Below are 20,770 nucleotides of genomic sequence, written 5' to 3' on the forward strand. Positions count from 1 at the left end.
CGTAAATATAGTGCTAAAATACACAGCATAGTGATGGTTGCCTTGTTGGGGAGATGTAGTTTGGCTAAGGCACTGTGACCGTGTGATGACACGGATTCTGAAACAATGGAGTTAAACACTCGCTGCTTGGCCCCGTCGACAGCAGCGAAGGCTGTCATATACCGCCCCATTTACGAGTTGGCTGTTTGGGGCTGTATAATGTGTTTAGTTGAAGGTGCTAGGTGTTGTTTTCTTCTAACAGCTACTAACGTGCGTGTGTTGTCTGTTTTTAGGATTTGGCCATTGATGTTGTTCTTTTTATTGGGCGTTTTTTTGTTGAGTTCTGTCACTTGAGTGTTGCAGTTTGTTTAAGAATTCGTCACGTGAGCGTGGTGTTTTGATTGTGGGATTTAGTTTTTGTCACAATTTGTGATTCTTATAATAATTGTAACGATTCATAATCTCATGAGTTTATGATTCTGTGCGTGTATTTATACAAATATATTCCGTCTTTTGTTATTCGATTACATATAGCAGTGAAAATCGTGATTGTAATATGACCATGTTGTAATTGTAATAATTGTATCCGATCCTTGCATGTACACTATACATACATATTAGCGATTCTTATACGACTCTAATGCTTCTAATGATATTATATTACCTACTAATACACTAGTTTATAATCGTTTAAAGTTTAGTGTTATCGTTTATAGTATTAGTTTACATGTTATAGAGTACAGTTTATCCCCGACATACTTAGGGATTAGGGACTGGTACGTTGATGAAGGATTAACTACGGGGACCTTTCCCCTCAAGGAACACGTGTTAATCGGGTAGACAGCCAAGATGCTGCCAGTTAAGGGCACACTTGTGTGACGGAGATCCTCCACCTGAAATTCTCTTAACATGTTTTTTCTAGGAACATTATAAAATAAAGACCGGACAAACATTTGTTAAAAATACGTTTTTATTCATCTGCAATCATTTTTACGTCAAAGCTCGAAGGGAATATTTATTACGTCCTATGCTCCAGTACAATGCAAACTATTTCCGTTCCAGGAATACCAAAGCGTTAAAATATAATTCCCCATGATTTCCTTATTAGTTCACCACATTTGTTCACTGTGCGTCTATGTTGAAGTCAAGGCCATATATCCAACGAACGCGTCATCAATGTACATCCTGAAAACCGGCTATCTAAAGCCGATTAATACCAATCAAAAAAAGCTATATACTTGAAAAAAAAACCGTTTAAAATGTTGAGTAAAGATGTACCTACAGACGCATTCCAACTTTAGCTCAACAGGAACACTTAACGACTACAATTGAACCCTCTCACAACCAGTGCTCTTCACACCACTTCGGCAAGTAATCCGATAACATTACAAACCACCACTGTGCACGTCATTAAACTCTAAAAAAACTGTAAAACTAAAATTACACACAAAAGTACTCGATACGGCTTAATAGGTATAGCCACATGACATAATATTTTTTCAGTCACTCCGAGCTCTCTGGTTGACTCTCGAGCCACTCCATTACATCCAGCCATCTCTCGGGATCCAACTGCATGGGATCGAAGGTGGAAACTTCTTCAGGACTCATTGCAGCACCTTGAATTTCAGCTTTTGATTTCAACAAACTACAACATCAGCTAGTTGCTCTTAAACTAGTCCTAAATCCTGCCAAATCCTGCCAAAACCAAGGTGCTATGCTTCTCACCAGGACTAAAGCGGGAAGTTATTTTCCCCAAATTACATTCCTTAAATAATGATCAAATAGAGCAAGTTAAGATCTATAAGTATCTTGGGATCATCCTGGATTCAAAACTGAATTTTGAAGATCACATTGATTATATTGGGAAAAAGACAAAAATTAAAATTGGTTTTCTATATCGACACAAGCACTGCTTCCCCCCTATGTTCCGTTTGGAATTGATTAAAGCTACCATACTGCCTCTACTTGATTACTGTGACATTGTTTATAAATCAGCCCCAAGTACTGTACTGAAGAAGCTTGGCTCAATGTATCACTCGGCCTTAAGATTTGCATTGAACTGCCCATATAGGACTCACCACTGTGACCTCTACATTGGGTCAAACTTAACATCTCTGAATGTTCGACGGCTTGTGCACCAGATCTTATTTATTCATGATGTACTTGCAAAAGAATCTGCAGATTACCTGCTGGATCTCATCTCTGTTTCAAAGAACAAATTTGACCTAAGGTCTACACTCATTTACCAGCTTAATATTCCCTATTGCCGTACATATACTGGAGGAAGGGCCTTTGCTATTGATGCCCCCAGGGTCTGGAATGCTGTTGCCAATAAATTGAAACTTGAGTCACTACCTATGAGATCTTCACTCAAAACTGCTCTAGAGGAGTTGTACACCCCTAGCTGCCAGTGCTATTCAGTGACCTAAAGTAAAATGTTTCGCTCCGGATGATCGCTACAAAGTATGACCTGTGTTTTGATTTAGTGTGCTGATCTTAAAGGTGGAGTGACTCATGCAGCCAGCTATGGCTGCAGGGTTTTGGTAGTACATGTTGTTTATGCCATTTATTGTGAAAATTCTGTCACAGTTCCTATGATTGCTTTTTCATTGCTTTCATGGCTTTATTTTGGTGATTTCGAAAAGTGTATTGGTTTAGCCATGTTTGTTTGTTGTAGTACAGAGTTAGACTGATGGCCTTAATTTAAGCTGTCTTGTGGTTGTTGTTGTTGTTGTTTGACTTGCATCCCACTGGGATTTTTGCACACAGCGTTGGTGTACGGTGTTTTTTCTGCAATATTTTGCTGTCTTTTCTTGGATTTTCTGTTTGCACTTAGTCACATATTCACTTTAAGATGTTTTTTTGTTCATGTTTTTGTTTTTTGTTTGTTGCGGTTGCACCCGATTCAAGAGCTGAATGGCTCACAGGGCTATACCTAATAAATGAACTTGAACTTGAACTCGTATGGGCTGGACTCATTAACATAATTTATTCAAGTTAAGACCCGCTCATTGTGGAAGGGGAGTGTTTTGTACCCAAGAAGTGACGTCACGGCCTGCTGCCGCGTGGCTGTTGCATCTCCGCGCGTGAACTGAAATCCGAGGTGAGAAATTCTCATCGCGGTTGTGGTGGTGGTTGTGGTGATGGTTGTGGTGATGGTGGATGTGGTGGTGGTGGTAGTGGTGGTAGTGGTGGTGGTAGTGGTGGTGGTTGTGGTGGTTGTGGTGGTGGTTGTGGTGGTGGTTGTTGTGGTGGTTGTTGTGGTGGTTGTAGTGGTGGTTGTAGTGGTGGTGGTTGTGGTGGTGATTGTGGTTGTTGTTGTTTACCGAGGTAGAGCCTCACTCTCGTAGGGATGTCAATTGAGTAGCAGCGAGCATGGAAGCGATGTCCAGGTTGGAACTTTACAACGCGGGGCCTTGCCTCCTGCCCTCGCCTGATCGCGTTTGCTTCAATTCTCTCGCTTAGTTTAGCAATCTGTGGAAGAACGTAATCTCCCAGGCTATGCGTTCATTGTGTGTTGACCGACTCTCTGTGTTGCATTGCATTACATTTCCAAATTTTACGAAGTTTGTTTGATTAAGTGTGCTCTCTCTGTGTCCTCTACTGCAGTCACCAAACCTCCAAATATCTCATTGACACAAGGCCATAATTATAATATGTTATAATAATTATTATATATTATAATAATTCTAATAATCAAATATGCCCCTCCAATTTATTGCTATAAAAATCTTCTTTAAAAGTAATAATTGCGATGCTATGTTAATAAAAACAACAATTTGCTAAACCTTGGCCACGAAATCTGGACTTGTCTTCATATAAGAATACATAGATTTATGTTTATGTGATTGCGTTGTACTTTATGAATCCCTAATCTCTGCCATTACATACTATGAAACAAGAAAAGGTTAATAAAAAAACACAGCAATGTAATACAATATACTATTACACATTATTGTATCAAATAAAAAAAATTCCATTCCATGTGTTAGTGAATTTTTAAAAATATTTTAGGGAGGAAATGGCAGGAAATGAGTTTTCAAATATAGATATTTTTCTAGTGGGGGACCCTTGACCCCCTGTAAGATTTGATCCCCCCCCAATGTTGACTCCATGGCTACGGCCTTGCATTGACATGCTAATTTCTCTACCCCCCACTCTCTCTCTACCCCCCCCCTCTCTATTTAAGACCTCGACACAGAAGCATTGTTTCTCTGTGTGCCTATGTGTGTCTCTCTCTGTCTCTCTGTCATCTCTCTCTGTGTGTCTCTGTGTCATCTCTCTCTGTGTGTCTATGTGTGTGTGTCTCTCTCGGTGTGTCTATGTGTGTGTGTCATCTCTCTCTGTTCATGTGTCTCCGTGTCGGTGTTTCATCTCTCTCAAATTGAGAAATCTTTGGAAGAACGTAATCAACCAGGTGGGGTGTTGACTGTTATGTTAGCCGACTCTCGGTGTTGTATTGCAATACATTTATGAGTTTACTAGGTTTTTTTCCTCTTTCATTTGTACCTAATGATGATTGCTTGTGTTGCAATCGAAACGTCGTATGCTATTATTATTTTTTTATACATTACTTTACTGAAAGAACCAAAGAGTATCTTGCTTACGTTTTAATTTCTCTTCACCTGGCTCGCTACTTTGTAACTTTGTTTTATTTTAAATATTCACAGTTTTTTTTCATTTTTTACCAGGCCACGCCCGCTTCAGCTGCTGTACCGCTCTTGTTTTCAGAAGCGACCTGCCCACAACAACAATAACAACAAGGTGGGGCTTGTCAACAGCGTTGCGGTGGTCACTCTAGACGCGTGGCGGTGTTCACTCTAGACGCGTGGCGGTGTTCACTTTCGACGCGTGGCGGTGTTCACTCTGGACGCGTGGCGGTGTTCACTCTGGACGCGTGGCGGTGTTCACTCTGGACGCGTGGCGGTGTTCACTCTGGACGCGTGGCGGTGTTCACTCTGGACGCGTGGCGGTGTTCACTCTGGACGCGTGGCGGTGTTCACTCTGGACGCGTGGCGGTGTTCACTCTGGACGCGTGGCGGTGTTCACTCTGGACGCGTGGCGGTGTTCACTCTGGACGCGTGGCGGTGTTCACTCTGGACGCGTGGCGGTGTTCACTCTGGACGCGTGGCGGTGTTCACTCTGGACGCGTGGCGGTGTTCACTCTGGATGCGTGGCGGTGTTCACTCTGGACGCGTGGCGGTGTTCACTCTGGACGCGTGGCGGGTAAACCGGGGGATCCGGAGGGAAATCCCCATGACCACAGAGAGAGAGACACGCAGCCTCGGCTGTGTTGATTGATCCTCAATTATTTACTTGGTGGAGTGAGGAAGCATTAATACTGAGCAGGTGATTGTGGCCAGGCGTGGGTCTGGACACACCACCACCTGTGAACTATGCCAGTGCGTGACAGTGGTGGAGGAAGTGGGGGTGGAGTGGCACGTGCCCCCCCAATGGTCCGATCGAAATCACTAATTTCGATGGGATCATTGGGGTTTATTAGTAACATGCTTCACTACGTGGCTTCGCCCGGGACTTGGATTCTTGTCTTGGATTAATTTCATATTCCCTTTTATTTCATTGTAAAATCCTGAAAAAAATGTATGCTTGCAAGAAAGAAAAAAGCCTAAACAAATCAGTTTAACTAAATCGGATGTTTTTCACTGCAGGAAATTCAACCTTAACCCACTTCGACGTAAGGTCGATTTTGCAACTCGGGAAGGGAATGACGTGGCAAGCTGAAAATAGTCACGTTCACTTAGACATTCCAGACAGCATAAGTTGTGCAAATTTAATGATGCTAGAGCTCAGCGTTGGAGAGTTTTTGGTGCTTCACACAAACAAACAGATGTAATTTCTGCTTCATATTTAAGATAGCAGTTGTACCTGTTCTTCACACGGATATGTATTGAAACTCCGAGAAGCGAATGACTTCATCGTCCAGGAGCGACGCGCCACCTAAAATCTCCCAGCACGCTGTTAACAGCTCGAGAAGTACGGCGCACGAAGAGCCATATGGTAGGGGTAAGCATTGCAGAGCGCTTAACTCAGGTGTGTTGCGGGTTGACGCCACACACTTCATGGTCATTTCCCCCCCCCCCCCCCCCAAAATACAAACGTCTATTTTTATACTTTTTTCATTGTGTACAGTATGGAACCTACCCACATGACAAATTTCAAGTGTGTTGCATTTTGGGAAGTATGCTAAACATTTCGAACAGTCACAAACACATATCCACACATTTCCCTTTTATATATAGACTAGCTTTACTACCCGGCTTCGCCCGGGACTTGGATTCTTATCTTGGATTAAAACACGGCCTACGCGGAGTGTTGGGGGGGGGGGGTGCGTGACGTTAGCAGGTACACTGCGTAACGCTGCCGCATGTGGGTGACATCACCGATATGACATCACCGCTCACTTGCGTGCAAAATATATGCATTATTGCGCCCCCCCCCCCCCCAAAATACAAAAGTCTATTTTTATACTTTTTGCATTGTGTCCAGTCTGGAAGCTACCCACATGCCAAATTTCAATTTTGTTGCATGTCGGGAAGTATGCTGAACATTTCGAACAGACACACATTCACAAATTTCCCTTTTATATATAGATATCCATAATTGCGCCCCCCCCCCAAAATATATAAAAGCCTATTTTTATACTTTTTGCATTGTGTACAGTTTGGAAACTACCCACGTGACAAATTTCAAGTTTGTTGTATGTCGGGAAGTATGCTAAACATTTAGAACAGTCACATTCACAAATTTCCTTTTTATATATATATAGATGAATCAGCATTTTGCGACCCCCACTGCCACCGTGTGGAATATTATTACGTGCTAGGGACTCTATGAGATGATAGGACAACAGTCCGTGTCCATAATTGGCAATAAGTAACGGCAAAGCTGTTACAATCAACTTGCAGAATTGTGCGCAGTTGCATATCCAGTACACGACTTCAGCGAGCGCGATGCCGATCACACGCGTGAAATAAAAATCAAGGGACAAGTCCTTACTTAATAACAACTCCTACGATTTTTCATTGCTGGAGGGGTTGCCCCCTCTACCTGAAAATCCTGGCTCCGCCTCTGAGTGTGTGACAGTGTCAAGTTTGTATTTGCAGTAAAGTCAATTAACTCTATTGAGCACGGGGGTTATATAAAAACAATAGTTTTTTTGTTTTCCTCTGGAACTCTTTGTAAGAATGGAGTCAGGAAGTTATCACAGCACACGTGCAGCTGAAGTCGGAACTGTTCATCACAGCAATCAAGGACATCTGTGCCTGGCTTTACACCTCTTAGTTGCGATTGAACATTAATTTATGCATTTGTGCATAACACAAATAGTATTATTTTCAACATCCTTTTCTATGTCAGCTGAATTTAGCTTTCATAAATATTCCTTTTAAAGTCAGACACCCAAAATTGTGTGCTCGGAGTTTTGGGTTAACATTCATTTTGAAGATACGAGGGCTTCCAGGCATGTTTATAACCATTTGCCCTCTCATTGTGTGCCATAACAGCCCGTGTGATGAATTTGGGACACTTTTACAACTATATCATGAATCTATGAATACGTATTGGTGTGTAAGTCACGTGTGACTGTGTATATATGCATTCCGCTGTGCCTCGATACTGACGTGTACAAGGTGTGGATTTTCTTTTTTTTCTGTCTGCAGCTGCCGCTTCCTCTGCAGATTTGGTCTGATGGAGCAAAGGCACTCAGCGCAGCTCGGTGCAAAAAGGCGGCAATGCGACTGGTGTGCATACAGCACGAATAATCCTGGAAATTTGACACGGCACCAGAGAACTCACACAGGAGAGAAACCCTTCAAGTGCAGTGTGTGTGGGAAGGCGTTTGCACAGTCATCTACTCTTGTAGAACACCAGAGAACCCACACGGGAGAGAAACCCTTCAAGTGCGGTGTGTGTGAGAAGGATTTTGCACAGTCATCAAATTTTCATGTACACCAGAGAACACACACGGGAGAGAAACCCTTCAAGTGCGGTGTGTGTGAGAAGGATTTTGCACAGTCATCAAATCTTCATGTACACCAGAGAACACATACGGGAGAGAAACCATTCAAGTGCAGTGTGTGTGGGAAGGCGTTTGTACAGTCACCACATCTTCAAAAACACCAGAGAACTCACAAGCATCAGAAGATCCACCAGGAGTGGAGTCTGAAATCAGCTTGTGAAAGTCAAAGTGCTGCAATGAGCCCATCCCTCATGAAACAAGAACCGGAAGAAAATCCGAGCTCGAACACTTTTAAAGGTATCGAGGTGAAATATGAGGAGGTGAAGGTGAAATGTGAAGAAGTGATGGTGAAGAGTGAAGAAGTGATGGTGAAGATTGAAGAAGTGATGGTGAAGAGTGAAGAAGTGATGGTGAAGATTGAAGAAGTGAAGGTAAAATGTGAAGATGAAGATTCAATTCCAAAATCGGACCTTCACATCGATGGAGGCAACGTGAAGCAGGAGGAGAATTCTGACTGAGGCAGAGCGAGGCAACTCCCAGCAGTTTGTGGAAGTGGAGGTGTGGGTGGACTTCCTCCGAGACAATACAAAGTCAAATGGAGACCCGGTAGATGTGTAAGCTTGAGACGATGTCGCTCCAATAGATGCACCTTTGTCACCGGCCTTTAATGACAAGAATGTGAAGTTGAACACTCGGTTCCTAGGTTCAACCTGCAGGGTAAGAGCGGCCAGTCTTTGTGGGCCTGTGTGTTGGGTAGATTTCTAACTAGGAGCGAGAGCCAATAAGCTCCCAAGCATTCACTGTTATAAATTGCATTTATATGGTGCTTACTTAATCGCCTCGGCAACTCGGAGTTTTGTATCGTATCTCGTTTCAAACACTCGAAGAGCACCCCCAAGTAGCAGCTGCCCCTGTGTGGCACAAGGTGGTGGCCCTGCACCGGCCTGCATGTAGACAAGAGCCCGTCAGTAGAGGGCGATGGTTGATGTGGCACCTTGGTTGTGAAGTTTATAGGTAATGTTTCTAATTTGCTCAATTTTGACCCAGACACCAGCATTCGTTTTGAATGGCGCAATAGTATTAGTTAAAATGATTGTCAATAATTTAGAATGATTACTTGTCTGATGGTGTGCGCACATGTAACATTTTGTCTATAAGGGTCAAACATTGAATAAGTGATGTTAGGACAAAGTTTGTGTTTTGCAAGTAACCTGTACAGATCACTCGGGTGAGACTCATTGTTTTTGTGATACAGGTCAAAGGGTACTTTTGTGTTTTCAGGAAGCGTCTGCCTCTGGAGCAACTCATTGTCTTTTAAATAGTGAGCACGCTCGGATCATTAATCAGTTACAAGGCATACCAATTAAAAGTTACACGAAAAGGAGGAACATTCTCTACAACACGAATTATAATTTTGTATTATGTGTTGACATACATTTTGTCGAATTAGGACGAGAAATGGTCCTTGCTGATTGTAAAGTGACGAAAAAAATTGCACACGAGCGACGCATCCACGCAAGCTCCCGATGCTCCGTTTTGAAGTTTGAAAATGAAACAACTTTGAATTGCATTTTGTTTTGAATTACATAAATGTACTTCATTAAAAGCTTATTCATTGAAAACGATATTTCGTGTGAATTTTCTCTCGTCGTGAAGTAGATCGCCTTGCTGGGAGTTCAGTTTGATGCGGACTTTCACCTGTTTGGGATCACGGGATCGAGATGAGGCGACACAGAGCAGGCCGTGCGATAAGACCGCCGTCTGCAGATAGATTCCAACGCGATCGAACGTCTGTCCCTGCCCCTCCGTCGTTCATGCAGGGGGCACGTAGGTTTGCAGCGCCCCCTGCATGAAAGCGACGGAACGTGCAGCGTTCGTCACGAAGTTGTGCGTAAGCGCCATAACAAGGCGCTGTAAGCTGACCTGCCACCACGGGCACTGGTCAACAGGGAGCAGGCGAGAGAGAGTGAGGTGCGTAGGGGTCGACCAAAGGTTAAACCCCCGGCCCCCCACCGTGACCGGAGACTAACACCCCTGACCCCCCACTCGTCCCTAAGGCCCATTAAGATCTTTCAGAAGGTTCTGGGACGGGGGGGGGGGGGGGTCAGGAGGGAAGGGGTGATCCCGACCTGGGGATAAAAGGCCGGCCCTCTGGACGGACCGGGCAGTGTTCACCAACTCAAGCCTGAGGACATCCGAAGACCTGAAGACTGGAACAGCACCCGGGGACCCTCAACTGAGGCTCTTGTTAGAGCCGGGTTGTAGCGGACCCGAGGTGAGCTCAGACACTCTGGGACCCTCCCCCTGCTCTAGCCAGAGCCGGGTTGTAGCGGACCAGAGGTGAGCTCCAGTACCCTGGCTGGGACGGGTCGTCCAGTCTTCCCTTAACGCCGGGCTAAGGGACCCGTGGGTGGCAGAGCCCGGAGTGTGCAGGCTGCGATAGAAACGAGGCTGTCACTCCCGTAGGCTATCGGGTGGAAGGGGTCGTACCCCTTCGTGTTTCAGTCGTGTGTAGAGCCGAGTTCGAAAGAGTTATCTTAAACAACTACGCTGGTTTGGTCGTCTGCGTGCGTATCTGGACGTTAATTTATTTACGGACCCGCCCAAACAGCTAGCTCTGATTCGTCGATAAAAATTAATAAAACAGCCGGCAAAAAGCCACAGCTCACTTTCATTCGACAAATATAAATAAATAAACCTGCCGCACAACAGCGTCTCTTCGGTCAACAATTGCACCTACTTTCACGCAACACCATATTCACAGTGATGGTCGCAACGCAAAATCTACTGTAGGTACAGTGTTGCTGTTGCACCCGCCGAACACTGCGTTCTGGTGGCGATATCTCCCCAACGAAGAACGTCCGCGGCTGCAACCAAGAACCCTCCACTAATCAGATAGCCACATACATTTTCAATTCCAGAACTTTCAATAAAATCTGTTCATTATTGGTGGGGTTCGCTTCGACGGCCCATGCAGTGGACAAAACTGACTACTCTTTCGTACGCAGCTCCATCAATATTGCGCCCATTCCCTTGAAACCACTGTGCTTAATCTTTCATTGGGCCGAAACAAGTGTGTGCAAAGTGGCCCTGCACAGTTCCCCGCCCTACATATCAAACCAGCGCTCGAGAAATTATGTCGGTGTTGCCTTCAATCTCATTGGACTAATTCATTATCCCTTACATTTAATTGCCTCAAAGTGGGCTGCTTGCTTTGTGGCGGCAGCACGCGTCAGTCAGTCAGTCGTCTATTTCCAAACAAGCAGAAGCACACAGAAGGTAAGCGCTGTGTGATAGCATAGGTCTGCCAAGGTCTGCGCCGCAGTGCTGCAGTGCACTGTGGGCGCAGACCCTGCGCTGTGTGAGTGTGGTGTGTATGCAAGTGTGCGAATGGTAGTTACGCTAATATTACGTATATTTATGTAAAAAATGGGTGCTGCGTGCTGCGATTAGTGGAGTCCCCAAACAACTTTACCTGACGAGTAGGCAGGGGTCGCTATACAGTGAGTCTTAGCGGACTGAGCTGGCAGCTTCACCTGCCGGGACCACGGCCAGTTGCGTAGCGCCCCCTACAGTTTCGCCCATGGGTCAATACCCCCATGGGGCAACCCAGCTGACTGTTTGATGGGTACAATGGGTACTTTTCGGTTTATCCGGCTTATTACCATTATTATGTATTGACGTTGATCACGTCTCCGTGGACGGCTTGCTGTCTACTTCGGTTGTGTAATTCAGATGTTGTGCATGCTGCTGCTGGTAAGGGCATGTGTTGCGTAATATGCAGCATGTGTCCGCGTATCATTTTTGCCACGGATGCAGTTGGCGTTGCTGTACATTTATCATGTTTTGGAGTGTCAATCCCATGCACTTTGAAATGTAATAAACTGTCTAAAAAGGTTGCAGCCCGGACCCCACCGCTGTTACTCTCTGGCCGTTGCACAAGCCATATCGGAATTTGCGACATGCTAAAACAATGAGTCCAGTGTAAAACCACCCGGGTAACTCCCAGGATCAAAATGGGCATTGGAAAGTGATCGCTTTATTGAGATGATTATGGTACTACCACAGGGTATTGTGAACGGTTCAGTAGGAGGAGAGGTCTGGATTTATAAGTATCACAGTACCGGTAAGAAGCGCCGGGTGGGGGATGCCCTCCACTGGGGTACAAATTCTGTCATTATTAGTATACGATCATGCAATGTTTCTATCTGCAAGCTGTCATAACTCAAACGATCCCCGTTATTGTTCGATTGAGAAATGGAGTGACCCACACCTCTGATACCATATGTGAGGAACCCAAAAATCTGATGCATGCGTAAAACACCCACAATGGGAATACGTAAACGTCAAAACACCAACAAAATACATTTTAATATAAGAAAAAAATAGGTGGCCCCATAACGGATCTGTCTGTGTGTGTACATACAGACGGAGGATGCAGGGGCTAACCTGTGTGCGATCGGAACGGTGCATTTTCTGACCAATGTCACTGTGGATGGCGCACACGCTGACGCACACCGGAGCTGTGTCTTTGCGATGCAAGGGCATGGTGGATGGTGGAGCGCATATGAATGGTGCGTTACGAATAAAATTAAACAAAACAAACCGCTGGAAGCAGCCATGCGAGCAGGATACCTTGAGAGCGATCGCGAATGGGTTGCGTGTCTGGAAGAAGCCTCGCTCTTTCAGATGCCGTACCAGCTTCTTCAACTCTTCGCTACCATTCTGCTGTATTCCATGCCAGCAGATACCAAGGCTCTCTGGGATAAATTCTACGACGAATTGGCTCGCGATTACGAGTACCAGTACCGCCAGCTGACCAACAAAGAAGATATGCTAAATCTTCTTGGTTCTTTCGCTAAAGTCACGTACAAGAGAAGTTATACAATAAAAAAAATTAAACATAATAAAATAATTCTCACGACGTTTCGGCCACAACGCAAGCCGCCGTCCTCAGGTGAAAACCAGGTCTGTCGAGGCGACAGCGTCTGAATGAAACAGCACACGTGCTTGGAGCATATAAATAAGCTGGGTTGGAAGGGGGGGAAAGGGCGCCTTGACAAAAGAATTTGCATATCAAGAGCAAGTTAGCATATTTATGGAAAATGCAGGTATGTGCTACTTATGCCCGTGCATTATGCAGGATTAGCAGCATCAAAGGGAGGGGATATGGGATATGCAGGTATGTGATTAGTACTACTTATACCCGTGCATTATGCTGGATTAGCAGCATCAAAGAAAATAAAAGAAATGGTAAAGTTCAAGACCCTTCACAGCCTCCACGAGTTCCTCACGGCAGGTGGGATGGCTCTGTCGGACTTTGACGACCTCCCGCAGCTTTCCGAGTACCCACACTTGGTCTTGGACTCGCTGCTTGAGAACAACCATATCCGCCGCGAATTGGACACGAAGGACTTCCCATTTCGACTTCGGCGCAAACAGTTCCCCATTGTCCCAGCCTTCGCCCTGACAGCTCACTCTGATTCGATGAAAATTAAACAGCCGGAAGAGAGCGAAAGCTCACTTTGATTCGATAAAAATAAATAAATAAAACAGCCGCCTGTCAGCAAAAGCATAGGTCTGGCAAGGTCTGCGCCGCAGTGGTGCAGTGCACTGTGGGCGCAGACCCTGCGCTGTGTGAGTGTGGTGTGTATGCAAGTGTGCGAATGGTAGTTACGGTAATATTACGTTTATTTATGTAAAAAATGGGTGCTGCGTGCTGCGATTAGTGGAGTCTCCAAACAACTTTACCTTACGAGTAGGCAGGGCTCGCTATACGCTGAGTCTTCGGGGACTGAGCTGCCAGCTTCACCTGCCGGGACCACGGCCAGTTGCGTAGCGCCCCCTACAGTTTCGGGAGTTCCGCCCATGGCTCAATACCCCCATGGGGCAACCGAGCTCACTGTTTGATGGGTACAATGGTTACGTTTCGCTTCATCCGGCTTATTACCATTTAGATATATTGACGTTGATCACGTCTCCATGGACGGCATAACACCGACAAATCACATTTTCGAAGTAAAAAAACAGGTGGCCCCATAGCGGATCTGTTTGTGTACATACAGGCGGAGGATGCAGGGGCCAACCTGTGTGCGACCGGAACGGTGCCATTGCTGACCAATGTCACTGTGGCTGGCGCACACGCTCACGCACACCGGAGCTGTGTCTTTGCAATGCAAGGGCATGGTGGATGGTGGAGCGCATATGGATGGTGCGTTACGAATTAAATCAAAAATAACAAACCGCTGCATCTGTAAGTGTGCCAGTGTGTGCTTATGGTGGATAGTGGTGCGTGCGGAAGTGAGGGTCATCTTTGGGTAAAAAAACACTCTGAACGCGCAAGAACATAGCTGGCGGTCGCTTAGGGACTTGGTAGCGAGCAGGGTAGAGGCACTGCGTGTATTATATCTGTCGTCACAACGTTTGTGCGTCAGTCGGGGGGACTTTATCTGCCAGTACCCGTGCGCAACAGTACAGCGAGATATATATTCTACAGTGCTTCAGATGTCACGGACTGAGAGGCAACGCGCTTTACATAGGCTTTCTGTCTAACGCGTCACGTTTGTGTACGCAGACTTCCAGATATCTGACCACAGCCACCACCATTACTACAAGCACTGGTCGTGGAACACGGAGAGGGTGCCTAAGCTGCTCAACTATTTCATACTCCATCTCCCCACAAGGTCCACGAAATTCTCAGTTTTTTTTTAAATGAACGTATGTTTTTCAAATCATATGAAATGCAATTATGTTATAATATGTCCATAATCAACGATTTTTGGGTTTAGATCGCGTTGTTTATAAATGTGTCGTAACCCTCCACCACCCGACACGGCCAATCAGTAAAAATGTGTCACGTTGACAAAAGACAAATAGTTCACTGCTTTAGCCCACCGGTGTGTTGAAGCCACAACATTTACAATTTGAGTACGACGTTTCGCTGGTAATTGCATCCAGCATCATCGGGCAATTCGCCAGAATGGTGAATTGCCCGATGATGCTGGATGATGCTGGATGCAATTACCAGCGAAACGTCGTACTCAAATTGTAAATGTTGTGGCTTCAACACACCGGTGGGCTAAAGCAGTGAAATATTTGTCTTTTGTCAAAAACTGTAAAACTAAAATGGCTAAAATTACACACAAAAATACTCGATACGGATTAATAGGTATAACCACATGACATAATATTTTTTCAGTCACCCGGAGCTCTCTGTTTGACCCTCGAGCCACTCCATTACATCCAGCCATCTCTCGGGATCCAACTGCATGGGATCGAAGTTGGAAACTTCTTCAGGACTCATTGCAGCACCTTGAATTTCAGCTTTTGATTTCAGTTTCCTATCATTGTGGACCTTCTGATGCTTGTTCATGGTTGATGACCGTACAAATGCCTTCCCACACACAGAGCACGGGAATGGCTTCTCACCAGTGTGTGTTCTCTGATGGTTTTGAAGAGTTGACGAGTGTGCAAATGCCTTCCCACACACAGGGCACAGGAATGGCTTCTCGCCCGTGTGTGTTCTCTGATGGTCTTGAAGAGTTGACGAGTGTGCAAATGCCTTCCCACACACAGGGCACAGGAATGGCTTCTCGCCCGTGTGTGTTCTCTGGTGACTCTGAAGATGTGATGAGTGTGCAAATGTCTTCCCACACAGAGGGCACAGGAATGGCTTCTCGCCCGTGTGTGTTCTCTTCTGAGTTTGAAGAGTTGATGACTGTGCAAATGCTTTCCCACACACAGGGCACAGGAATGGCTTCTCGCCCTTGTGTGTTCTCTGGTGTCTCTGAAGAAGTGATGGTCGTGAAAAGGACTTCCCGCACACAGAGCAATTGAATGGCTTCTTGCCTCCGTGTACGTGGGGCTGTGGAGAGCGTCTCTGCTCCATGTGAGCGTAGTAACAGCAGCGGTGTTATCGAGTCAAAAGTACGCAATCGGCCTCGATTTAAAGTGTTTAGCGTTGAGTTTTGGATTTTGTTAACTGCTAAAACAAGAACGACACTCGCGTCTAACTGAGACGCAAAAAATTCTCGCTAATTTGACGACGAACACGTTTAAGAGTTTATCCACGAAAATAGACACTTACTTGGAGATTCACGGTATATCGGTGTCTGAAACCCGTCTGAAGATGTCGCCACGAACTCTCCGGACGCAAAGTCGCCTAACTGTCGACACAGCAATTGTGCTCGCCAGGCTGCGTTGTCTCGCGGTTGAAGGGCGATCAGCAGAGCGACGAGTCGAGCGTCCAACCTCATCAATTTCCCTCTCGAAATGGCATTGAGCTCTGCTTCTGAGCCGCCTTATAACTCACCCCCTAGGATCCAATCCTTTGTTTTTCAGGATATTTGCATTCGATTGTTAATTTTGGAAGGCACAATCCGCATGTCTATTAACATACCGAAGGGTAATGTGCCCATTGTGCTTCATGCATGAATATGTAAGTGCATCTCAGTGTGTAATTGTGCGCTTATTTTGAATAAATGAAAAAACATTGTTCTCGATTTAAAGTGAATGCAGAGAAATTAGCACATAACTTTAGAAAAGGAAGAGAGCGGCCTTCTCGACGAGGGAGTGAAACCCAATGAGTAATATTCTTTTACAGCGTTACAATGGATAGGTTGTAGTTCATAGGTTATAATATTATGTTTCACTATGAGTTGATCAAATGCGACGATCAAGGGCATCAATCGGGTGAGTTTGATCAGAGGCTTTAATCAAAGGCGTCATCCCTTCACGGCACACTACCTCCCTGCGTATATCACAGCAACAGAAGCAACTACAGCAGCAACAACAGCAGCGACAACAACAGCAGCAACATGACATTTCGAGGGCGACGCAGCTACTTACGATTCTGCTGCCCAGCTGTTTGTAGTCGGGACCTGCTCTCGCAGGACCCCACACGTCTTTGGAAATGATTGCGATGATCATGTCTGAGCTGAGAATTAAGTCACTCAAGATTACTTTTTTTAACCATAACTTTAGGTAGGTTAGTGTCCTCGGGTCTCTGTGAATACTACTCTTGAATGAAATCATACTCCCGACATTATACTAATTTTGGTTGATCGAGTAGAACAAGGCACGTGCCATGTCCAGACGAATTCTTATCAACAACAGTGTCCTTAACACTTGATTAAACGTGCACCTCTTAACCCCTCCCTCGCATTTACGACTAACGATTGCATTTGCACATAACATACATTCAAGCCCATTAAAATGCTAATACGACCATATTGTTATTCTAAAATTTGAATGCGATTCTTGCCCTGTATCTCCACAGTTCACATATCCGACCTCCGGTTCGATTGAACAGATAATTTACATACATATGTGTAGATTGCGATTTAATATTTCTAATGAGATTTTAATACCGTACCTCCGTTTATGGTGCTATAAATTATAAAACCAGTTGATAATTTGTGTTGTCGTTTAATGTTTAGTGTTATTGTCTATATTCTTAGGTTGTTTCGGTAAAGTCACGTAGGTAAAACATCAAAATTAATAAAAATAATAAAATAAAATAAAAGTCACGACGTTTCGGAGGCAACACAAGTCTCCGTCATCAGGTGGGACCGTCACAGCCAGATTAGCTGCATCAAGTGAGGCAATGATTCAAGATGCAATCCCTTAAAAGCAAGTTGAGGGGGGAGGAGAGGGGGGCTCATCAGAATGTGATAGCCAATGAATGGAACGTCGAGCACATCCTTTTGGCCCCTCCCCCTCCCGATGCGTTGTGCCTGGCGCCCCGTGCTGTCTTTGAGCCCCGCCCCCCTCCCTCCCGATACGTTCCATTCATTGGCTACCACATTCTGATGAGCCCCCCTCTCCTCCCCCCTCAACTTGCTTTTAAGGGATTGCATCTTGAATCATTGCCTCACTTGATGCAGCTAATCTGGCTGTGACGGTCCCACCTGATGACGGAGACTTGTGTTGCCTCCGAAACGTCGTGACTTTTATTTTATTTTATTATATTTATTAATTTTGATGTTTTACCTACGTGACTTTACAGAAAAACCTAAGAATATGAATCCTTGAGTCCCGAAAGCTTCAAATTTAAAATTATTGTCTATAGTTTTATCAATTTACATGTTTTTAAAGTACAGGTGATTCCCGGTATACTTCGGTATTCTGGACCTGAATGTTGCGAAACGATTCATAATGGGGACCTTTCTCCACCGGAGCGCACGGGCTAATATTGGGTTTGTGCGATTATTTTACATATCCATACTGAATATTGCTATTTGATGCCATTGAGATGGAACATTTATCCAATAGTGGACAGCTTGATCCTAATGTAATGCGGGCGAAAGCGACCTTCCGGATGTGACGTCACGAGGAGGCGGAGCCAGGTGACGTGGGTGAAAGGTAGGGGGTCCTTAAGCGGGTAAACCGGAAGGAGAAGGCAGTCGGGGTGTGAATGGAAAGGTGTGGGGCCACGCGGGCGTACGAGCCGAGGGGGCACCGTCAGAAGCGGGAGCCAACCCTGGGAACAGTAGGGAGCTACTGGGAGGTGTAAAGCTGCAGATAGAGATAGGCAGTAAGGCTGTGTGTGAGGAGCAGCGGGGTGGCTGCCAGGAGTCGCAGGAGCGACGAGAAGGCGAGACAGCACGAGGCCGTCAGAGCTGCAGCAGGAACAGCCAAGGGAGCTGTGTGAGAGTACAGCAGCGGAGCTGCTGTGGGGCTGCAAGAGCGACAAGAACAGCAGCGGGGCTGCTGATGTGGACTGGAGTGACATCGGAACCAGCACAGAGAGAATAAGAGAGACAGCCGTGTGGGGACGCAGTACGGACCGAATAAAGGACACTGAGCCAGATATCGTGGTCAAGTCTTTTATTACACTGGTGTCAGAAGTGAAACGGCATGTCTAAGCAAGTAAGGAAGAAAATTCCCCCGGCGCCAGCATCGGCTTCTTCGTCCGACGACGACGAATTCCCTCCGACCACGGATTTTGCTGGGGTGGTGGAGGAGAGCCCTGCTGAGGCGAGCACGGGGACGGGCGTGGAAGATGTCGGCGCGATGGCGGGTCCGTCAACAACATCGGACGCTGAGCAAAGATGGCAACAGGTGGCAGAACAACTGGAGACACTCAAGGACGTCCTGGCGCATCTGTGTCACCTCGTTACGCCAAGGACGACGATGGAACGAGAAGGTGCTCCACGGGCCGCCACGTTGCCTGCCCTGCCGCCGCCATTGGCCACGCGGCAAGAAGACGCCATCTTGCGCGCTCCGCGGCGCCAAACCGCCATCTTGGCCACGCCGCGGGCCGACGCCATTTTGAATTTACCTCCACAACAACCATCATTGGAAGACGGCGTGAAGAGGAGTCGGAGTCGCCACCTTACTACGGTTAAGGAATTCTCTATCGGGGGCGATTGGAGCGCTTTCGCCTGCCGATTTTTGGCGGCGGTTCGTTCAGCAAGATGGACCGATGCGGAGGCCTTGGAAGTGTTGCCGACTCTACTGGACGACGAATCTGTGCGATTTTTCCGTTCCATAACGGCCGATAAGAAGAAGACGTTATGTGGAGTTTTTGAGGAAATGGCCGACGCCTATGAGCCACCTGACGACGCGCATCGGCGATTCGCTCAACGACAACGAGCACCCGAAGAATCGCCCGTGGCGTTCAGGGGTGCGGTGTTGGAGCTGGCCATGGCAGCATATCCTGACACGCCACAGGATCTGCTCGAGCCCCTCATATTGGGAAAAATGCTGGAGCTGTCTCGGGATCTGGGGATCCCCATGCCTGTGTGTGGGCATGAGAAGCTCACGTCCCGGGCGGCAGCAAAGTGTCTGGACGCGCAGTTTAATCTCCGTCGCTGGAAGCAAGTGGCGGCATGGACGGGTGGGCCCGTCAAGGAAGGAGGCGCGATGGGGTGGGACCCCACAAGGGCGATCTATGTGCCGGATGAGCGGGGTCCACAGGAGCTGACGGCTGCCTCCTCTCCATGGCCGGGACGCGGAAGGCCGGGGCCGCGCGCTACGCCGTCGGGACGGGGCCGCCGGGACGCAGGACCTGCGCTTCGGCGCAACGAGGCCGATTGCTTCCGCTGCGGCCGTAGGGGCCATTACGCCAAAGATTGCTGGGCCCGCTTCCCGGGTCCGCCGCAGCAGGAGCCCACAACACCGGACAAGCCGACCAAGGAACCTCCGAAACAGGCATGTCGGCACGCACCAGACACTCGGCAAGGCTTTACACCTCACCCACCACCTGTGTTGCGCGATCCTATTGTTGTTGTTAAAGAAAGGCCATCGACGGGGCCTTGTCATTCAGTTACGCAGTGGCGCAAATTGGCACGGAGAGTTGTCGCGGCCGCTACGGGTTCGTCCACTGTACCGGGGTCCATACAAGGTGTGGACGTGCGCATTTTGGTCGACTCGGGAGCGTCTGCCACTATTATATCGGATGTCATTTTCCATCTGTTGGGCATTCCGCCGGGGGCTGTACGTCCGGTTTATGGGTCTTGCGTCGCTGCAAACGGGGGTAGTATGGGGATTGTGGGCCAGGTGGATGCTAAGATATCTATAGGGGATGTGTCGGCTTCGGGCGTTGTGTTAATATCGAGATCTTTGGCGGTTCCTTGCTTACTAGGCACGGATTTTTTGGCTAAGATGCCCATTTTGATTAAAATCAATGAGAATTGTATTGAATTGCCGGGGGGCCGTCGAATCTCGTTTCTGCCGTCGCCCTGGGGGCGACCTGCTTCGGCCGTACAGGTGCAGGCGCTGTCCGTCGCATCTGTGGACATCCCACCTGGTTCACAGATGCTTATACCCTTGCGGTATCGGAAGCCCCTGCCCAATCGGCTAGGAGCATTA

General features: G+C 46.8%; 1 protein-coding gene across 1 annotated transcript; it reads left to right on the plus strand.

Annotated features, from left to right (window-relative positions):
• Window positions 1-3,005: 3,005 nt before the first annotated feature.
• On the plus strand, window positions 3,006-9,520 carry LOC144737873 (uncharacterized). The gene is made up of 3 exons (XM_078620761.1): window positions 3,006-3,082; window positions 4,671-4,743; window positions 7,659-9,520. Exon 3 carries the CDS (start codon window positions 7,687-7,689, stop codon window positions 8,473-8,475), a length of 789 nt encoding a protein of 262 aa, XP_078476887.1. The 5' UTR covers window positions 3,006-3,082; window positions 4,671-4,743; window positions 7,659-7,686; the 3' UTR covers window positions 8,476-9,520.
• Window positions 9,521-20,770: the final 11,250 nt, after the last annotated feature.

Source organism: Lampetra planeri, chromosome 74 (genome assembly GCF_965212315.1).
Source record: "Lampetra planeri chromosome 74, kcLamPlan1.2.h2, whole genome shotgun sequence".
Classification (NCBI taxonomy): Eukaryota; Metazoa; Chordata; class Hyperoartia; order Petromyzontiformes; family Petromyzontidae; genus Lampetra; species Lampetra planeri.